This window comes from Populus alba, chromosome 3 (assembly GCF_005239225.2).
Source record: "Populus alba chromosome 3, ASM523922v2, whole genome shotgun sequence".
In the NCBI taxonomy this organism is placed as follows: domain Eukaryota; kingdom Viridiplantae; phylum Streptophyta; class Magnoliopsida; order Malpighiales; family Salicaceae; genus Populus; species Populus alba.
The window spans coordinates 18263258-18285337 of NC_133286.1; the positions used below are offsets into that span (position 1 = coordinate 18263258).

Consider the following 22080-nt stretch of genomic DNA (forward strand, 5'->3'; position numbering starts at 1 on the left):
TTAGCTGCTTAAAGTCATCTCCATAAAGATACACTCCTTTATGATTGGGTTGTGTAAAACTCGTCTAGATAAAGGTGATCCCTTTATCTTATAAGGATTATAAACCTCATCTTAGATGTATTTGCTAGATAAACTTCTCCTAAATATATTTTTTACTAGGCTTTAGGTCGTTGGAGAATTCTAGCGTAGAATCATGGAATTGATAACTAACTTCTATCTCATAATGGCCAGAGAGATCACATATAAAATGACCACTTATTGGGAGAGCTTTATGTTAATGACAACAACCTTTAGAGGGACTATGAGATTGTTAGGGTGGAAAGCTCTCCATGTCATTTTACTCAGTCTCTTTTGGATAATATAATTGTTGTTTGGCCAAGAAGGTAGCTCGTGGTTGAGAAACTAGGTCTGAGGGTGCTATATCATGTGCCAAGACTTGCTAAGGTAGCAAGGTTTGATTTTGTCATTGGATTGCTAACAAAACTTGAATAAGAACTTGCACTTGGTTGATGAGTTATTAAAACTTTGATTGAGCAAATGTGACATTAGCTGTGGGGAGGCCTGTGACACATCCCATTACATATGTATCTTAATTGTCTGTCATTGATAGTGATTAAAGATATCAAAAACCAGTTCTAGAAAAACCGAAAAGGACTTACACTTTGTGATGATGTTCCAAAATCTAACATGCTCAGAAATGAGATATTTTGTTGTTTGGATGATGGTTAATCATATGTTCACGTCAATATTCAATTTTCTAGAGCTGATAAGGTAGGTAATTGGCAATAAAAGACTTAGCACCTACAAAATAGTCTATTTTGATTGGATTTAGGGAGTCTCATATAATAAAGTTGATAACTTTTATAAGAGAGATTGCAATAAATGGGAAAATAAATTTTGAGTTCTACGAACAAGAGTGTTTATTTTTGTTCTGGTATGATAAATGCCTCGGGATTTAAGAGTATTAATGTCTAGAAAATAGAATTTGTAAACCCTTTACTTGAATAATTCATGGAGTATTTATAATCCTTAAATCTTGTTGTTTTGTTAGAATGGAAGGGTTGAAGTATTTCGACGAGATTTGTTTTTCAAAAAAAAAATATATATATATATATATTATCATTACACCAACACTTTCATTTCCACCGACGCACCCTTTCACAATCTTCACCATTTTTTCCCACCATCATCACCATTTTTCCACTTAAACCCCTCTTAACTATAGAATTAACCTTTGAAAACATATTATTGTTATTACTATGTTATTATTACTACCATCATCTACTCTTTCTTTTACTCCATCACCATCAATATAACTTTTACTATTTTTATTATTAATATTGTTAATAAAATCATTTTTAATTATTATTTTAAAAACAAGACAATACAAATTTTAAACTTCATTATAAATTCTAACTGTTGTTTCAAATTTAGTATTGGAGTTGAAATATCATTCTAATTTCTTATTTTTTATTTATTATAATAAAAAAAACATATCACCCTTTTAGTTGTGGACATATTCAATATGTGTTTGGTATTGTGATGTATAATGCTTTTCAAAAATATTTTTTACTTGAAACTGTATCAAAATAATATTTTATAGATTTTTTTTTAATTTAAAGATATTAAAATTATTTTTTTTTCAAGATAACAAATATATCTTTAAAAAATATCTAAAAAAAATTATTGCAATCCCGAACACCTTTTTAGTATTGCATGCATTGCACCGAGTATTGAGCGAGTTTAGAGACAAGAAACATCTTCTTCTTGACGAGGTTCGGTGGTATGACATGGACTGCAATTTGCATGTTTTCTTTTCACAAAACACTAGAAGGACTGAATGCTGGCTTTCTGTCATAATCTTGAAGGAGGACAATAATTTGCAAGCTGATTAAGATGACTTGGTACATTAATTTCCATTATTGGAGAGATATTCTTACGATGACTTAAGAAAACCAGTGACTTTTGTTGCGCGAATTTCATGTGTCACCTCTAACTATGCCTGCATCGTGCAAGCCTCACTTGGTTTTTTTTTTTTTTTAAGAAAAAAAAAGTGTTCGAAAGTTTTTTTTTTTTTTTGCTTTATTGAGTTTTAAAAAAAAAACATTAAAAAATATCAATTTAATATTTTTTTATAGTTTTAATGAGATGATATAAAAAATAAATATAATATACCACAATTTCAAATATATACATGAAGTCTGGCCAACAATGATAAAAAAAAAATAACATCAAGAGCTCATTGATCCCATAAGTCACATCAATTAACCGACAATGATTTATTTAAATATAGTCTTTTTTTGAAAGTTTTTTTAAATTAATACAGTAAATTAAAAGTTTTACTAGAATAATATATTTTTATCTTGTATTCTAAAACATAATATTTACTAAATGTTGTTATTTCTGAACACGAAAATTGTCAAACACCACTTAAATATACATGAATTATGACATAGAAATCACACCCAAGAACATTTTAGTATCAATACATATGCATGCATCAAAATGTAATTTGTTTTCAAGTGAGACGATCGAGTTCGACTGAAGGGATAGAATTCGAATCGCCATCATGCTATTCTGTCAAACTACCATGAAGATAGGTTTTATGCAAGGAGTCTGACCTTTAAACAGCCAAGCTTGGGGTGGTCGCTGACTTACACAGCCATATTCCCATCTGACTAAGACCAGCGATTACGTGCTGGATGACTCAAGCCCAATGCGACCTTCCAGACGGTCCATGTCATTTTCAGAGGTTATAACCTATATAGATTTAGCAAAATGGGGTCAATTAGCTCATAGCCACCTTTACTTTTGTAGTTTTCTTGATGCAGTCCCAATCAATTGATTTTTTTTTAATATGACCCTCCTATTTATCCCATATTATTCAAACAAGTTTTTCCGTTTCAAATGTTGAATTAGTCTCGCGAGTGGGACGCATTTCATAGTTTCTCTCTCTTTTAACTTATCTATCCCTATTTTAACAAAAATATATTAATTGATTATCAAAGCTATAGTATTATTTTTTGTTATATTTTTGTGACTGAACCATGACGTGGATACACAGCTCAAGCTAAATTGAACATGGAATAGAGGAGAGAAAATGAGTGGTGGGTCCTGATTGTCTAGCTAACTCGACGTTTAATAGTTTAATTTATACAAAAAGACTAATTTAAATAAGGTATTTAGAGAGCCGCATCAAGAAAATTAGAAAGAGGGATGTTTGAGCTTAATAATCCATCAAAATGGTTAAGCCCTTCTACTGAATAGCAAGATGGTTCACGGCCCAAGGAAAACAGTTCTTAAACTAGAGCACGCTGAGGAGAAACACGGTCCAAGCTTAGGCCCTTCCAGGTAATCAGAACGAAGCAAGTTACAAGCCTACAACGTGTAGATATTTGGTGGAGGAGATGAAATTGAAGAAGAAAGGACGAATTTTACAGAAAGAAATGATATTTTTTTTGCTGTGGTTATGGGTTTATGAGGATTGCAAACGGGAAGAAGAGTTTGGAACTGATAGCCTTCGATAGTGAGGTTTATCAAGCTTGCAAATCATGAAGGTGCTCAAAAGAAACAACCACAAACCAAGTTTTTTTTTAATGTAGATATCTGGACCAGTTTGCGTATATCTTGATTAATTTTACACGTTCTAAAGTTAATAATCATATAAATCTTTAATAAATCTAAAATTTATAACACTTAAACTAATGATTTCTATAGAGTTTTTGTAAACCTAGACCTGTCATGGCCACAAACCAGATAATTATCAGCAATAATCCAAATCGAGTTTATCAATTCAATAGCATTGTGGCAGCAACATCAGAGCGTTGGCAACCATAAGCTTAGCAGAGCCTCTGTAGAACAGAAGAGTGACGACAGCAGAAAAATGGATCAGAATTCGCTTTCCGTGATTAAAAATAATGCTTAACTGCAGATCATTCAGCAGCAATATCAAAGGACAAATACTGTGAAGAGTAAATTATCGCTCAGGGAGCCCTGTAGCTCAGCAAAAACAATTAATTAATTCTTGTGTTTTCAAAGACTATTATTTAATTTCTATATTTTTATATTCAATTTATGTTGCTCAGAATTGGACACAAGAATTAGATATGGGTACGGATTCAAGTATTAAGTTTTTCAAATTTAAAATCTTTGTATACATAACGTGGGGTTAAAAGTCGAATAATGTTATAATATATACGAGAACTGGGAGAATGAACCGAAGCCATGAGAAGGTAATGGCAACCCAAGCTGAGAGCCCCAAACCCAAACCATATTGCAGCAAAGACCAAACCACCCTGGAGCCTCAAAGATGAACATGTGCGAAGTCAAATCGAGCACGTCCACAGTCCAGAGAGCCTGGGTCCATAGTGCCAAAACAGTTCTTGGCAACCAGAGCCGAGAGCCCCAAACCCAAACCATATTGCAGTAAAGACCAAACCACTCCCGAGTCTCATTGACGAACATGCGCTAAGTCAAATCGAGCACGTCTACAGTGTAGAGAGCCAGGATCCACAGTGTCAAAAACAGTTCCTTTTTAACCATTTAGGTGATGGCCTAGTGGTAAGGACTTGGGACCAAGAGGTTTGCTCCCTCTGTGGTCTCAAGTTCGAGCCCTAGTTTGCTTATATAATGGCCATTGGAGGCTTATATGGTCGTTAACTTCAGGGCTCATGAGATTAGTCGAGGTGCGCACAAGCTGGCCCAGACACCCACGTTAAACTAAAAAAAAAACAGTTCCTTTTTCTCACTGTTTAAATTATCAGTCATATCTTTTCAGAAATATTTTTTTCAATTAAGGGTCATTTTTGGTAAGAATGATGAAGAGATTGTAGCGTATTTTAGGAGAAACTATATACCATAAGGAATGAGTGTAGAAGGGGAAGTTTGACTGAACAAAGCATTTTTTGAAACAAAATATTATAAAATTAAACATAGCGGACAATAATCAAAAGAATTTTTATTTATTTTTAATATTACAATAATTAATTACTTAACTTTGATAAACTAAAGGGTTAGATTATAATTTATAGTTAACTCTAACGTAAATTAGCCCATCCAAATAAAAAAAGTAGTTGGATTTGATTTAAAATTTATATAGCATAATTTGATATAAAAAAATTATTAACATAGATATTCAGATTAATTTGTGCTTATCTCGATTTATTTTATGGGTTTTGAAATTAATATTTATATAAATTTTTAATGATGATAAAATTTATAAAACTTAAATTAATAATTTTTAAAAAATAAATTTAATAGCTGACGAGTTAAGCAAACGTAATCATAAGTTGGAATTTGACCTGGCACGTTCTAGTGCTCCCTGGCAGTCACAAATGTGGCTCGTTCATTTACGTAAACTAGCAGCAAAGGAGATGGAATCTTCTCCGAGAAGAGGTGATTTTCAAGAAATACCTATGAAGTTAAATACCATGATATAAGAACAAAAAATCCCATAAATTTAAGCATAACAGGTTTTTATTTGGACATTGACGATCTAAATTACTCCATAAATTCTTCTGCTAGTTATCCTACTCACCAAGCATGGAAAAAACAAAAACATCATAAAGAAGCAGCTCAGAGAAGCACCAATTTCCACTATTAGCATCACACTGGAGATTTTTGCTTGTCTTTTGGCGGAAGCAATGAAAATCTTGACGCTTACTCAGAGTCTTCATAAATTTCTGGTTAATCAAGTGATTTAATGTCCATCTGATAGCGAAGAATCCCTCCAAAGCCACCAAATCCTCTACAAAAATGAGATCTTCCTCTGAATTATCTGTGACAGTCTCAAGTGAGCAACCGAACGGCTTGTACTCATCCGCAAACCGTTCCAGAAGAAACTTTTCGTCTTGTACCTCGAAGTCGATGAAGTGATTGAATCCTGGAAGTTGCTCTGATCGGCCTCTTGCTCCCTGTTCAAATGCTTTATGATAATCTCATCCATCTTGGTGTTTTTCAGCACTTACCGATTTATATCCAAAGAAATCTTCCCAGATCCCCAGACCCTTCATGGCATCCTCCAAGCCATACACAAACGATCAAAGCGGAGAGCTGATTGACCACCCCTACCTTGTTTCCATGGGAGCTCAACAGTTAACTTGCTAAGTACCTCTCTTCTGTTGCCTCTTAATGTCCCTAAGATAGTCCCCCGTGATCAACAACAATAAATGCAAACTTTCCATATGAAACTTCTTGTCACAGAGAGAGAGAGACTGACGGATAGGCTTAAAAGGTGCAAAGGAAAGAGTAAACTGCTTATCTTTTCCATCACCATTGGTGGGAACCTCGGTGCAAAGTTTAAGCTTCTGTAGGGCATAAGAAAGTGCATCCTGCACAAACTTGCTGTTCATCCTGCACAATTCCTTGCTAAGCATTTTTGTAACTTTACAGATATGGTCCCATGGACGGGCGAGAAGTGAAATCATCTCATTCTTTTACCAGTCTTTTCCTTTTCCACTCTCAATGCTCGCGTTAGCTTCTCGAATATTTTTCCATTTAGAGTGTGATTCTAACTGTAGAAAAATAAGTAATTAAGCTATGAGCCAACCTGCTAAGAGAGAAGTGTAAAGCTTCGTAACGAGGCTGGAAAAAATCTTGGAAAGAAAGAATGGAGGTGCTTTTCATTGACAGATAAAAGTGTACTCAGAGAACTTGGTGTGTGCGATGACTCTTGTAAGAAAAACACTTTGAATTTTTAAGTCAGTATAATATTTGTATATACAGATGACGGAGAATGAGTTATATTTGTGCGTAGTGAGAGAATAAATGGTATTTTCTTGGAGCTTTGTAAACTTCTGTTGAGTTAAAGATATAGAATCTAATAAAGCTCAATTTATATAGATTTTTAAAAAGTAAATATTTAAGATATTTGATTTAAATAGCTATGGTATTTATAGAGATCTATATGTATCATAAGATCTCTCAAGTCTTATAAACAAATATGTTTGGAAGACTTGGCTTAGCAAAAATAAAGAAGGAAATACTTATAATGAATAATGTTACTTTTTATGTATCATTAGAGCTCCCAAATCCTAGTGACATCTTTTATGTGTACAAGCCACCATAATAGTAGTTTGTAGGCGTAACCTTGACGCATTGCCATGAAACTTGATGATAGAACGGAGTGTCGTGGTGGGTGTTGTTGTTTATAGTCAATTGCATAGCCATGTAGCTATAGATGTGAGCGTAATTGCTGGCATAGCGACATGGGACATAGCCACTAACAAGTCATTGGTGTAACCATAGACATAATCATTGGCATAGCTACCACAATGTTCGGGTTTTGTAAATCATGAAAAGAGTTTTTGAGAAACATTAATAAAATGATTTTTTGTTTGGATTTTACAAACAGCTCCAATAATAAGACTGAAAAATCCTTAAGAGAAAGATTAAAGGTGTTTTTCATGGGCTAATAAAACTAGACTTAAAGGACTTGGTGAATGGAACGATACCTATAAAAAATTTACTATAATACTTAAGTTAATATAATGTTTATACAGATAATGGGGAAAGTGAGATGCATATATGTAGAGAGAGAATGAAAGGTATTCTCTAGACTTAACATTGTTTAAATCTTGTGTTGTGTTAGACTTACGCTGAATTTAGAAAGATTAGCTATGATAAATTTGAAGTCTTGAGAGATAAAGTTATTTTTATAAAGATTTTTTTAATATAAATATATTAATTAATATCTAAAATTATGAATATAAATTAATATGTAGAATATTTATCAAAATATTTATAGAGTTGTATACAAATAAAACTATTCAGCTACTATAACGGGGTAAAATGATTTTTCTTTTTTTTTAAAATAACATGTTAACTTTCAGGCATCAAAATATCCCATTCCAATATTTCTTCATGTAATATATTTTTTCGGGATAAAACATTTTCAAACCTTTTCCAGAAACCTTTTCTGGTTTAGTAATGGCGAATCGGCGATACCCTCTTAATTCTATGCATATATTGCTAATTAATTAAGATTCAAAGGAAAAAAATACTATAAACATTTTTCGAACTTTTTTTGTTGCTATTAGAGAGACATTAAAATCGTAATTGAAATAGATATTCAAAGGATACGATTGTTTTTAAGATAGTTTTTGTGGTTATCATTTGAAAAAAAATAAATTATAAAAAATATGATTGGACGTAGTTAGTTAAATTTAAATATATATTTGGTAAAAATTATGATTGAGGTTTATATACAATAAAATACATGTATAAAATATTTAGTAATTATATAGTTGTGGTTGTGGTTATTTTTCAAAGTGTTTTTTACTTGGAAATGCATTAAAGTAATTTTTTTTTAAAAAAAAATTAGTTTTGATATCAACATATAAAAATGATATAAAAACACAAAAAAATATATTAATTTGAAGTAAAAAAATTAAATTTTTTCAAAAGCACTTTTAAAATGCAAAAACAAACAGAGTTTTACGAAACTTAATTATAAAAGTATGTAAAAAATACTTTTCAAAAATTACATTTCAAACTCAATTTTTTAGTGGCCTCATAAAAAAAACATAATTTAGTATATTACCAAATATCTTAATGTGTTTTTTGCACCGCAAACATAAAAACACCAAGTAAACAAACACAGCCTAGAGAGAGAGAGACGTTAATCCCAGGAAAGATGATTTATTTATTTTTATAAAAATATTTTTTTTCACTAAATTTCTATGTTGCCTATTTTTTAACACTTGTAAATTCAATAAATATGTAGTATTGTAAAAATAACAGACATGTACATGAAAACTCGAGACAAGCTCCTCCCATCGCCAAGCCAATATGATGACGACTCTCCTCTCATAGTAACGAAGGCCTTTTCAATGAGCAAGGAAACTTCGGCCGCCAAGCCAATATGATGATGACTCTCCTCTCATAGTAACGAAGGCCTTTTCAATGAGCAAGGAAACTTCGGTTCAATATCGGTAACAATTAACTGCGGTGGACTTTTTTTTCTTTATTATTGTTTTGTTTTATTCACATGATAATTTGGACGGAGGCAGGGGGAAGCAGCCCCACGTAAAGACGCCATCCATGCCCAATTTAATCGCCGGTTCCCTGCTGCTAACAAAAAAAATAAAAATAAAAAAGCGAATTTGCCTCTTAATATAAAATCTAAGTAGAGAGCGATAATAAAAATCAGGTACTGATATCGAGAGAGAGAGAAATCGGTTTCTTGCTTTCAAAGTAGATCACCGAAGCAAAATAAAATCCAATTTTTAGGAGAAAGAATTAATTATAGTTAGGGTTTCAAGTTGTGCCCTTCTATTGACCAGAATCTTGATTTTCAGGTATATATGTGTGTTTGTGTGTGTTTATCGTCAACATTGCTATCTGCACTTTCATCTTTTGCAAAATCAACTTGCTTTGTTTTGTTTTTGTTATAAAGAAAGAAAGAAGAAGATGCAGAATCAGGAAGGACAGTTAGCAGCAGATGGAGAAACAGAAGTGACTTGTGAAATCGAAGATTGGGCAAATTTTGGAGGAGGAGATGATGATGTTACGCAGCAGCAATCTAGTGTTCCATTTGTTGGCGACAAGGCAATTCTTCTTCTTCTTCTTTTGTTTTTTTGTTTTCAATTCCTGTATTATTAGTTCAGCTTGTTTGTTTTTCAATTGAAGGATATTTTGGGTGATTGAATTTTACTTTAACTACTACAGGAGCCCTTGTCTGCATTGGCTGCTGAATATCAATCAGGCAGTCCTATTTTACTTCAGAAAATAAAGGTGGTTTCTTGTTATCATCATCCTTGCGTTTTCTTGTTTGTTCTTCATGGTTTTCTTGAATTTAATGATTGATTGATTGCTGCTGCTTGTGTAGGTACTTGGTGACAAGTATGTTGCAATTAGGCGAACACGTGGAGATGGGAATTGCTTCTTTCGCAGCTTTATGTTTTCATACCTGGTATGTCATTGTATTTTTTGGTTTCTATCCTTGTTCCTTTTGTTGGATGGAGCACCATATTTGTAATTTACCCTCTTAAATGAGCCGTGGTTTTCTTGAGACAGGAGCATATTTTGGAGAAACAAGACCGTGCGGAAGTTGATCGTATCAAAGCAAATGTTGAAGAATGTAGGAAAACACTGCAGAGTTTGGGTTATGTGGACTTCACGTTTGAGGATTTTTTTGCGGTAAATTTATCATTTGCACTCTCTTACTTTATGCAGGATGTATGCATTATCCTTTTTTTGAGCATTTTTTGACATCTTAAAATGTTTCACTGTGTGCCAGTTATGCAACAAAGACATTGCTTACGAATTAGTTCCTAGAGTGAACCAAAGTCAATATTAATGCAAATGTACAAACAAATTTGCAGCAAACTGAGTTTTAGAATATGATGTGGACATTTGAACTCCATTCTTGTAAGTTCAATTGATTTGATGACTTGGAGTAATATTTTCACTGTTGACCACCTTGAGATATGATGGAGCTGTGTTCTGTGCATTTTACTTGAATATGCTCGCTTGATTTTTATTTCTACCTCATATGAGGTGGATTATTAGGAAATGTAGACATCGATGTTTAGAACTGCTTGAATAGCTTGGTCACATAAACAGGATGAAAAACAAAGATTGACCAGTATAATATTTATTCTATGCGTGAGACATGGATGAATTCAGTTGAGTTATTGCAAGTTTTAATGTTTCATTGAAAAGCTGATGCCTCTAAAAGGTCACCATCTTGTTTCATGTCTTGCTTTAATCTTGAGGTGAGAAGATTAATTTTTCTTTGAATTTTCAAGCAAAAGTATTTTAAGTTGTATCAAGCTTTCTTCATAAAAGCTTCCAACAAAATCATACCTTCCTTCAAGGCTTTTATGCAAATGATCTGCAACTCTGGTTTCGTTGTCAAAAAATTGCAGTTATTTCTTGAGCAGCTGGATGATGTTCTTCAAGGAAATGAAACTTCAATAAGGTGCCCCTTTTCCCTGCTATACTATGCACATTAGCAGCTTAGGAAATACTACTTTGGGATTTTAACCTCTCTTAATTACTCCCCAAATCCTGCATTTTTATTTACAAACATGAGTTGATGTAGTGCTACTTAAGGCCAAAATATTAGGTTCTGTTATTAATGCTAGTCAATTGACCTTTCGAGTTTCTAAATATTAATTCTGTTTTCTTTTGCAGTCATGAAGAGCTTCTAAATAGGAGTCGTGATCAGTCTGTATCAGACTATGGTGAGTTACTTGATAAAGTGATGGGTATGGATTGATGTTTTGGCTCCCTCTCCTAACAAATTTGGTTGGTTAGTTGTCATGTTTTTCAGATTTGTGACCTCTGGAGAAATAAGACGACGCTCAGAGTTTTTTGAACCCTTTGTATTTGGATTGACAAACACTACAGTTGAGCAGGTCTGTTCAATGTACTATAGTTTCTGGTATTACTTTCAAACATTTTCCATGCTTTGTTAGTTTTGTACATTTTCTAAAAAACAAGGATGAATTGTTAGCTTTCACTAGCATAACTTAAACCAATGTCCTTTACATCAAGTCCACTCTCTCCTTACTTGGCCCTCTGTGTTAACTTTTTCAAAGTTTTACATTTCAAGCCATAATTTTTTTTAATTACTATTTTGATGGCTTTTCTTGGTGACAAGTTTATTATGATAAGAAATTCAGTATCATATATTTCAGAAATCTGATAATGAATGCATAAAATATTGGAGTTTCCAATTGATTTATCTGTTTTGCCTAAGTTTTGCAAGTCATCAGTGGAACCTATGGGTGAAGAAAGTGACCATGTGCACATTACTGCACTATCTGATGCATTGGGTGTACCAATTCGTGTTGTATACCTCGACCGCAGCTCTTGTGATGCAGGTGGTGTCAGTGTAAATCATCATGATTTCGTTCCTGCACCTCGCAATCTCCCAAGTGCTACTGGTGCTGGTTCTGAGAGCATCAATCCCTTCATTACCTTGCTTTATCGTCCAGGTCACTATGACATTCTCTACCCAAAGTGATACCTTTTTTGCCATTATGGTGAGCTGCTCTCATCTTTTTGGTTGTCATGGTGCCTGGGTATGGGTGGGTGGGTGGGTGGGTGGACATTTTTATGTTATTGAGTCTAGCTTGTGTATATTGCAGGCCATTAATGATGTCCAGGTGATGGATGCTGACAGGGTAAATTTGAATGGTGACAAGAAACACAAGGTTGCAAGGCAAAGTACTTATCCTCATCTGTATTTGTGCTGTACCTTGTGATAAATGTTCAAATGCTTCTGAATTTTCTGAGTGGAGACCTAAATGCAAGGCTGCCTGAAAGTTGCGGGCAGTCATCTGTTACAATTCAGGATTGAGCATGTCCTCACCTGTGTTTAATCATCTTTGTGAAATTTTATTTGCTTAGAAGGGAAAAGAAACACTGGTGATTCTGGAAAATCTTTTCATTCTGTTTCATGCATGCTATCGCTCGTTTCCTGCCCCACTTTTTCAAAGGCATCAAACATGAGCAAATCTGAGTTGCCATAATGGAGGCTCAAGTAAATGCATAGGTAGGAATGGTCTTTCGCCGCTTTGGTCCATTTTGGAGCATGTCATATAGGTGTAAAGTGCTCACTTTTTGATTCTGTGAAATTTGAGGCCTTACCGAGGGTTATAATCTATCAATCTTTAATAATTCAGCTAAATCTGAAGCTAATTGCAGCCTACTAAAACCGCCCCCTATGGTGGAGGGCTGCAAATGACCTGACTCGCTCGAGTCCTCCGCTTGTCGAGGACTTGGTTTGAGCTCGAATCCAAGCATAATAAATTTTAAACGATGTGAGTTTTATGCTTTCAACTCGTTATGAATATGAGAGCCCATCAAAAATAAAAATTGATTTGGTTAATTTGCAATCGTACTCTGGTGGATGGAGGTCGGAGTTTGAACATGCTCCGGCATCCCCTTAAGCCAACAATAATCTTACAAAACACTCCATGCCGCTAAAGTACTTTATTTTTAAGGATCTATTTCTACATTTCTAGGTTACAACAAACAATGCAAGGTCTTTTAATTTAATTTTGAAAATTTAACCATGTTCTGCCAAGTAAATTATCGACATCCTTTTTTACTGTTATACTATTTTTATTTCTTGTAATGATTTACTATTATCTTCTCTCTTTTTTTGGTTACTCCTTCAATCACAGTGGTAAATCAATTGTCGAACATATTTTATTCTGCCATACTCTTAAGTGTTTGGGATGTTACCTATCCCTTCATGTTTTTCAGTCCTCGTTTAAAAAGAAAAAACAAAAAAGGAAAGGGAAAAGTATTTTTGAGTGAAAGTTTCTCAACGCGGTCAACCTGTAATGGTGAAACAGAATGGGGTATGGCATTTCACAACATGTTGGAGGTGAAGATAACTCAACCAGCCAATAAGGACTCCAAGCAAATAGCACAAGAAATTAACACACCTTATTCCGAGAACGGTAGCCCCCAACGAAGGCGGCGGTGCAAGCATAGGCCGGTCAACTACCACCTAGTCTATCCCTCTATGTGCTTGCTGAACGGAAAGAATTCCTTCACTGAATCAATCATAGACATAAACTAGGACGCAACATCACGTTCCAATAAACAGCCCATAAACTTGCGTAGTTCCAGAAAAGGAACAGACATAAAAAGCTATGGGCACTATCATTAAGCAAGAATGGCACACACGGGTTCACCGCTTCAAAATTTTTAAAAACAAAGGTCCCTAGGGGACTTCGGTATATTTCAGCGAGAAATTACATATGGGATACAAGCCCCAACATTCAAAAGCAAACAAAACCCCGGGAAATACAGAAGCCTCCGGAACCTCGGCAAAAAGATCCCTTATTTTCTCAGAAACTCCTATACATACTATGTTGTGTGTGTGTGTGTAGATTACTCTCAACAACATCCAAAATTTCGAAGCCCCGCCTGATGCTTCTTTGTCTAACCATTTCAGAATTCTATGAAAATCTGAATAAAATTGGGAATTCACTTTAGGTCTGGCTAAGTCCTCTATAATTTTTAAGAAGCTTCTTAAAAGATGAAAAGAGTCTCTTTTTAATCAGCCACCACAACTCCGTAAAGACTTGGGGTGGCGCCGATCTTAAATTACTCAGTCCTACGAGGTTAGAGCCCACAAAAACAAGTGGCTTGCTTAATCAGACTCCTTTCCAGAACCTGAGGAAGCGTCCCCATTTGAAGAATCCTCCCCACCTGCCAGATTTGATGGGCTTCCTTGCTGGTTCTCCTCATGGGTGATGGTTCGGGGTTTCCCAGGTCTCGTTCTTACATTAACCCCCATTGGAAAGGGCACCTGCCAATAAAGACAGGGTCAGCATGAAATTACTTTCATTCTTTTCTCTACGACTCTACCATAGTACCATTAAATAAGGGGGATTTGGTTGCTCTACAAGACTGAGGGCCATTTTCTGGGCATCACAATAAATGAAAAAATTTCAGAAGCACAAAATTCCAACCACATTTAGCAAGATTTCTACATTCTGTTTTATGTTCGAGTCAACAATGAAACACAACTAAAATCCAAATTGCCTGACTTGCTGTGATTTGCATACCTGGTCACCTGCATTGGGTCCATCGGTATTGAAGAGAATGGGTCTGCATCGCTTATCCTCGTTCATCAAGCTTGAATTCTGGAAATGTGCAATGAGAGCTGCTTTTCCTTGTATGCGGGCATATGCAAGCGATGCTACTTTTTCACTATTGAATTTCTCCCATTTCTTTCCATTAAATGCCTGCCATAATTTTAATTTCCTTTTAGTTTTAGTCTTTGCATGTAACCTTTAGGGATAAATTTGCAATTGGCCACCCTTCTTATTTCTATAACTACACTACCCACCCCTACTTCATGATCTTGTTGCAAGATGACCACTTCACCGTAACATTTAGGGTAATTGGAGTGGTCAGAATAACAAGGGTGGTCAAAGTAATTTATCCAATCTGTTACAACATTACAGCTTACACATCACAAACCTGATAGAATGGAATTATTTGTCTGGGATCAATCATGTTGATAAACGCATACCCAACATTGCATTTGTTCTGCAAGAGTTGTTAATGTCAGGCATTGCATATTGAATGAAAGTTTATTAGAATACTATGGTTTTCCCACAATTCATCTTTAACCTTGAAATTAAAGGGCAAACTCTCTTAGATAAAAATGCACTTGCCTTAAAATCAATTGGTAGGTAAAGAAAATTGTAAGTTCCTTTGTGGCGTTCATCGATTGCAGCCAGAAGCATTTTTGAAGTATACCTGCCACCAACACCACATTGTCAGTGTTAAAAAAATAACAGACAAAAAAGAATTATTGGCAACATTTTAATTGAAAACTAGTAACAGTGCAAGTCTTTCTTGTTTTTTGAAGTTTGTTCCAAGTAGAAATCATTGAGCATGCCTGACTTCACACTTTCATGGAATACAAGTTACTGTTCCGAAAACAAAGTTCCAGCAATAAATAAATAGTAGCCAACAAGCAGAATATAATCACGTATTGAAGTTAGGTACCACATACTTGTTAGGAATATTCTTTATCATAAGTGTTGTTCGGTTGTCTTCCCCTTGCAATATGCGATCAATGTCAAGCTCATATTGTTTCTTGTCTGCCTGACTAATGCTGCCTTCATTTCTACGGCTTCTAGCACGTTCACCAGGAGCATCAAATGTATTAATCATGGGAATCATTTGGCCTCTGCCAGGAAACACCATGGACCTCTGCTGTTGTGATTGGAACCCAACATTTTGAGGGGGCATTGGAAGTTCCAAGCAGTTTCCCCCCACATGAGGAAACATCTTAGGGGAGAGAAATTCCATGGAGTGCAACGAATTATTGGAAATCCTCATGCTCCCAAGAGAACAGGGATGGAAACCAGAAGCATCAGGAGATTCCCCTGCATATGCGTGTTGTCGATCCCAGAGAGAAGGATTGACAGCTGGCACAGATCCCACATGTTGGTTATTGATGGGTAAAACAGGATTCAGCATAGGAGGTGGTGCTCTAGGAGGTCCATGCAGCCGTGGTCCAGGATGAGCTACAGAAATTCCATTGACAAATGATGGGGAGTTTGGCCAAATCATGCCTGGGGGCTGGTGATGATAGGAGTTACCCCATGTATAGTGATGTCCAGGTCGAGAGCAGCTTCCATTTCGGGCAGATCCAAAAACTGATAAAATGGAGCAAAGGCCAGACAAAATGAATCTTTGTGAGAATTCAAAATTGCAACAAATAATCACCAGTATATTTCTGGGCCAGAAACTCAATCGTTTAACATGTATATCTTTCTAACATCTCAATTTTAATTATCTGCATGTGAAAAGCAAATGAATGAATCAAATGGACACAATGAAACCTATAAAGTATAAACCTTGATCTAGAAATTCCTGGAGTTCCATGGACAAGATAGGGAAGTTTGAAATTTTAGTTTTTGTGAGTCAAACCAACTGAAAACTTTCAGTATTGTTAGTAGCACCACTGGGCTTTGCCAGCTATATGAGTCAGAAAACAGATAAAAACAAATGATAAGACAACTTCAGCAAAGTATCCCTTGCAATTACCTCCTTCACTGAATTCAATTGGGTTTCCATTTGGGCTAATTCTGGCTAAATGCCGGGTATCAATTCTTTCAAGTGGCCTTGGATTGATGTTTGCAGCCATTGCTCCAGGAGAGTTGCAGTGAACACCACTATTTAGACCATCATACTCGGGAAGCGAATGAGGATGAAAATTTAAAGTGCTCTGGATATCAAATTTCAAATGACCCGGTGAGTGACTGAGCTCAGCAAAACCAGTTTGATTGCCAGCTGATTCAACTCTTGAAAGTGAGGACATGCTGTTAGGAACGCTGGAAGAGATTCCATGATGCAATGCAGATTCCAAAAACAGGGCTTGTGTTGCAGAGGGTGCTCCCAAAATTGGCCCATTATCCATGCCAGTGGATATAATTGTTCCTGTTAACAATGCTTCATGAGAGACATGAATATTTATTTAGTGAGTAGGATATCTCATTTCCAACAATCTTACCAGAGAATCCAGTAGTTGAGTTATTGGGAGGGCTGCTCTGCTGCACGAAAGGCCCAAATTCATCTTGTTCCAACTCATGAGGAATCTGGTGCAATAAACTGCAGCCAAAAACCAAAATAAACCTAGACTTTAGCAACAGATCCTAAGAAAATTCTAGGTCCATTCAGCAGAAATGATGAACCAGCTACTAGTTGAATATTGGCAACAAAAGGTAATAAACGGTGAGGATGGAGTGGGTCTTGCATTTCAATCTTGCCAAGCAAGTATAGATATTAAAATGTAAATGCGAACTGGGAAACCCATTGGTTCTGTCTGCTTAAAACTAATGTTTTTGGCCTATTTTATCCCACCCAAACATGGAAACAGAGGAAATATTTCTGGTACTCACCCACTTATATTGGATAGGTAATCAAAATAAACAAAAGCAAAAGTAGAAAGAAAGTAAGTGGGGAAAAATAATTGGAGAGTTAGTATGGTTGGACAATACCCACCGTCTCAAACCCCCTGGACAGCTTGCCTCAAGCTTAATCCGCTTCCCAGAAATATCACTCTTGTTCAATGCATGAAGAGCAGCCTCTGCAGCTCTCACATCATAAAATTCAACAAATTTGTGATGATTTCTGTGTGGGGTTTCACGAATCTGCAATGCAAGAGCAATGTGGGTTCATGCCTTGGTTGTAGAGTTTCTCAACAACAATTTATGAAAATCAGCAACCAAGCTCACCTCCTTGATCTCTCCATAGACGCCAAATATCTGACGGAGATCGTCGTTTGAAACAGAAGAATCGAGGTTGAACACAGCAAGAGTGCCCTGGTTAAAATCTTTCTCTGAAGGGTTGTCCTGACAAAAGTAATTAGAAAGGAAACAGGTCATGTAACAAGATTCGTGCATGTAAATAAATGTCAAAAGTATTCAAGAGAATACAAATCCTAACAAAGGGACTGCCATTCTGATAAAGTAAAGTGATGATGGACTATGCACAACCATACAACCAGGAAAGGCAGCAAAATCCACCTTTGGAATTGAGTAATGAATGTCAAGTTTCCTACGTCTCAAAGGCCTATTCTGTAGTGCTTTCATCGCATTTTCAGCTGCTCTAATATCATAATAGGATATCATAACAAAACCTCGATGCTTGCAAGCCGTATAAAGTGTACGAATATCACCATATTGCTGCTCATTCAATATAAAAATAATAAAAATCAGTGAAACATTCTTTGAAGGCAAATAGCTCAAGTTAATAACATGGGTGGAAGACAAATTAAAACACCATGTCAAACACATACCTCAAATACAGCCCTTAACTCAGACTCTTCAACATTGCTATTTATATTTCTCACAAATAGCGTTCTAGAAGGGTGTTCACCATAAGGGTGTTCTCCTGCCACTGAAAGATTGCATGCCCCCAGCTGACCATTAGAAGCTCCTCCATGAAATTCAGAGTCAATCTGGGCCACAGAACCATCATCCCCCAAATCCATCCCTCCAACACTGCTGAAAAAGTCCAAATCCTCCATATCATCTCCACCACTGGGATGGTTGATATTTTCTACTCTATCAGTCACCCCACTAAACAAGTCATCGTCATTGGGAAGAAGGTTTCCAATGGTTTGGGCCTCAATTTCTTCAAGAGACTGAAAAGGTTCCTCTTCCTCAAAGTGAGAGGCAATGGTATCAACGGAATGGCCATATAGAGAATTGGTTGAAGATAATCTCACTGCATCAAGAGCATGAAACTGTAGATCAGAATGTGGTATCCCAAAAGGAAACTACATCCTAGAAACCAAATCTGGATACGGGAAAGGCTGGCATGTGACACACAGTTTAAATTTACATGGAAGTTTGCGGACAAGGTGTGCAAAAACAAGCCAACTGAGAAAAAAACTTACACTTCCTACTAAATAATTCTGATAACGAGCTTGAGAAGAGACTATTCTCCTGCTGAGTTGCCATCGCATTCACTTTGCCAACTTCTGCAAAATAAGATGCTGGCTGTACATTCAAACTGGTCCCTGTACCAGTATCATTGTCCACGGGTCTCAACAAAGTGAAGGACCGACTTAATGCTCTCTCTGCTCCCACTGCATGCTTATCTAAGCTATGATTCATTTTCTGGTCATGCATTAGGGAAGGCTGAGGACGTTCAAGCGATTTAACTGACTCCACAGCTACAAGTTTCTCACTGGGTGACAAGACATATGATTTCCCAACTGCTCTTCAACAAATAATATCAGTTTCTATTCCATAAGAAAACTCGCTTACCATAACAGAAGAGCTATACTCACCTAGCAATGACATAATTTCACAAACTGATCATGCACTAAAAAGACTAGTTTGCTACAGAATTTAGAGACAACAATATTAATTCCATGGTAGAGTAAATTCTAAAATTCTGATTAAATTTCAATATGGAACCAGCCCCACCTATACCAATCAAAACTGAGCACACAGACTACATTATGCTTCTATTAAAAAACACTTTCGAGGACAGCAGAAAATCCAAGTGAAAGGAGCCGTATAAGTATCCGATTTATGGTTCCTTCTTTCTACAAGATTATTAGAGGCACATGATTGATTGACGGATCAAGATTAGATATTCGTTAATTAATAATATCTTTAACATGGTAGAAACTATGGCAGGTCAATAAACCATATTCACAAAATTAAACCATTATATTCTCAATAACAACAGAATACGTCATCCTATAGATGTCATCAATAGCAGTTTACATCACCCTATATACGTCATCAATTGCAGCTTACATCATCCCATGGAGCTAATTCTTCATTTGCCAATTCAAGATATTTAATAAATTATTTAATGTACACGTGACTTATTAGGGATCTGGGATACAGAATTGAAAGAAATATCCAACGTTCTAAACCACACAACAAAATCATGAATCAACAAAAAGATGAGAATCTAGAAACAATCAGATCCCAGTTTGGGAAGAAAGATAAAGAGTTATAAAGTGGCTGACTATAAGAAAACACTTGTGTTATGTCCTAGGAATTCACCAACATACTGGTTAGCTGCCATGCAAACAATTGCAAGTTCTCAATCAAAAAGATCTAAAGGTAACAAAAAAATAGATCCATGTAATGGCAGTCCATCTGATGAATCAAAACCGTAAAACCTACGTGTATCTCGAATATACTGACCACGTTGATCAGGCATTGTGTCTGACTTCCAAAACCCCACCTGCCTCTGCCACGCAGAGAAAACAAAATCAATCAATAACAATTCAAACAAAAACCACGTGAAAAAATCAATTAAGCACTACAATCTACACCAATAAATAAACCCTTATAAACATGCAATCTAATCATCAAACAAAATCGGAAATGATTAAACTAAAGGATGAAATACAAAAAAGCACCACCAGTTGTACCTCACTGGGAAAGGAAGCATCTTCAGAGAAAAATGATGATGAGGACAAACCCTGTAAGTCCATTATTTCAGATGGCATTATGATTTTATGCCTAAAACAAGACTATATAAAACCCCCCCACCCAGAGAAAAAACTCGATCTCCGCTGTTGCATTAACACTTGTGTAAAAAATATCTCAGATGCGTCTACGGAAACTCTGCAAGGCAAAAATTTAGACAGTTATGGATAGCAAAGTAAGGCAAAACTAGGCAGCTTGATAAAAGCACAGTATAAATGATAGGATTACAAGTAATTAATTTCATTTATACCAAAATCTGCAAGTTGTTTCAGCTTAAGCTCTTAATTGGAAAGTAAGCAATTATAGCAAGTCAAAACAACAAAAACAAAATTAATTATTCCTTCATTTGATAATAATAATAATAATAATAATAATAATAATAATAATAATAATAACCTCTCATGATTCACACCAACCAAACATAGAAAAATAAATTAAATGAAGTTAAAACATTAATAAAAATTAAACACGGAATTGTTAATCCATTGCAAATTTTGCAGGTGCAATTTTCAAAAAGATCCAAAACAGTTTAAATTTAACAGAATCGAGTTACCTAAAACATTTTTGGACTCCAGAAAAATAACCGATCAGATAATCAAAATTACAAAAGCACACCTTGGAGCGAAACAAATGTAACCAGCAACCGGACCTCGATTATTAAAGAACAGAAACAGACTCCAATTCACGGAGAGAGAGGGGGGGGGGAGAAATATATAGCGGAGAAATGAAGAAAAGAGAAGAATTTAAACAGAGAGAATTCAAACGAGAGAGATCGAATAAATTACGGCTAAAGGAAAGGGAAATTGAAGGAAGAAGGTATCAACTTATTAGTAGCATAGCATCTTTGCCGTGTAAGATCCTCCCACCAAACACTGCCTTCCTTCCTTGATTCTCTTTTAATTTCCCTGCATTGCACGTTAACCTCCCCTATATTTTATTTCTTCAATTTTTTTAATTACAAAGTTCCTCTCTCTTCAGCTAAGAATCAGATTCTCCGGCGGTGAGAAACAGAATTTCCGGCGAGATTGAGACCTCTCGCCAGAAAGAGAGAGAATGGGCGTGGTTGTTTTTTCCCTTCACTGGGAAAAAAATGAGATAAAAATGAAGGAAAAAAAAAAAAAAGACGGTGGTTGCAAAAACTAGACCAGTTTCCTACAAACACGAGACCATGAGAGAGAGATGAGGCTGGGAGACCGTTAAGACTTGATTCTAACGCCGTTAAGCATGAAAGTCCAATAATCCGTTGTTAGTAAAAGAAAGAGAGAGGTCTTCGTTCTGTCTTTGCTATGCATAGAATTAGATTAAATAGATTATTACTAAATAGACTTGAAATGCCACGCTGGCATTTTCTCTAAAGCCTGTTAATTTTAAATTTGAATTATGAAATGACGAGAATGGACATGGTCTGCAGTGATTGAGCCTTCGTAACGGTTATCACTTTAAATATAAAAAATATGTGTGTGTTTAATTACTCAAAGAAAATGTGACAAAATAAATTTTATTTTATAACAATTTTAGAATAATTTTCTGTATTTTTAAAATAAAAATTATAAATATATATATATTCACTAGTTTTATTTTTTTTCTATTTCAAAACATAAACAAAATAAATTTATAATTAGTGATTTGT

The 22080-nt window shown here is 35.4% G+C and overlaps 2 protein-coding genes across 9 annotated transcripts; one reads left to right on the forward strand and one right to left on the reverse strand.

The window, feature by feature from the left end:
• The first annotated feature begins 8790 nt into the window (after window positions 1-8790).
• On the forward strand, window positions 8791-12389 carry LOC118054418 (OVARIAN TUMOR DOMAIN-containing deubiquitinating enzyme 1). Of its 4 annotated transcripts, none has more exons than XM_073407969.1 (10): window positions 8791-8930; window positions 9395-9546; window positions 9667-9732; window positions 9827-9910; window positions 10015-10137; window positions 10869-10921; window positions 11137-11186; window positions 11260-11360; window positions 11705-11990; window positions 12096-12389. In XM_073407969.1, the coding sequence occupies exons 2-9, from the start codon at window positions 9409-9411 to the stop codon at window positions 11969-11971; spliced, it is 882 nt and encodes a 293-aa protein (XP_073264070.1). In that variant the 5' UTR covers window positions 8791-8930; window positions 9395-9408; the 3' UTR covers window positions 11972-11990; window positions 12096-12389. The 4 variants fall into 4 exon arrangements, with proteins under 4 accessions (XP_073264070.1, XP_073264071.1, XP_034921882.1 ...); XM_073407970.1 differs by lacking the exon at window positions 8791-8930 and adding an exon at window positions 9025-9296 and having other exon boundaries at window positions 9399-9546; XM_035065991.2 differs by lacking the exon at window positions 8791-8930 and adding an exon at window positions 9032-9296.
• Window positions 12390-13665: 1276 nt separating this feature from the next.
• Window positions 13666-21707, reverse strand: LOC118054419 (protein MEI2-like 4). 5 transcript variants are annotated; one of them, XM_035066000.2, is made up of 15 exons: window positions 21275-21707; window positions 20393-20588; window positions 20163-20208; window positions 18890-19210; window positions 18287-18717; window positions 18015-18173; window positions 17724-17840; window positions 17491-17639; window positions 17000-17097; window positions 16534-16926; window positions 15494-16142; window positions 15150-15234; window positions 14953-15021; window positions 14535-14714; window positions 13666-14275 (listed from the first exon to the last, which is right to left on the reverse strand). In XM_035066000.2, the coding sequence occupies exons 2-15, from the start codon at window positions 20468-20470 to the stop codon at window positions 14117-14119; spliced, it is 2934 nt and encodes a 977-aa protein (XP_034921891.1). In that variant the 5' UTR covers window positions 20471-20588; window positions 21275-21707; the 3' UTR covers window positions 13666-14116. The 5 variants fall into 5 exon arrangements, with proteins under 5 accessions (XP_034921891.1, XP_034921888.1, XP_034921889.1 ...); XM_035065997.2 differs by having other exon boundaries at window positions 20142-20208; XM_035065998.2 differs by having other exon boundaries at window positions 20142-20208; window positions 21236-21707.
• Between the last annotated feature and the right edge of the window lie 373 nt (window positions 21708-22080).

Coding starts and splice junctions, on each gene's coding strand:
- LOC118054418 (XM_073407969.1), top strand. CDS start 9,409: ATGCAGAATCAGGAAGGACAGTTAGCAGCAGATGGAGAAACAGAAGTG. Junction 9,733..9,826: donor TTTTACTTCAGAAAATAAAG/GTGGTTTCTTGT, acceptor CTGCTTGTGTAG/GTACTTGGTGACAAGTATGT. Junction 10,138..10,868: donor CGTTTGAGGATTTTTTTGCG/GTAAATTTATCA, acceptor AAAAAATTGCAG/TTATTTCTTGAGCAGCTGGA.
- LOC118054419 (XM_035065997.2), bottom strand. CDS start 20,470: ATGCCATCTGAAATAATGGACTTACAGGGTTTGTCCTCATCATCATTT. Junction 17,640..17,723: donor TCTATGGAGAGATCAAGGAG/GTGAGCTTGGTT, acceptor CTTGCATTGCAG/ATTCGTGAAACCCCACACAG. Junction 17,098..17,490: donor TGTCCAGGGGGTTTGAGACG/GTGGGTATTGTC, acceptor TTTTGGCTGCAG/TTTATTGCACCAGATTCCTC.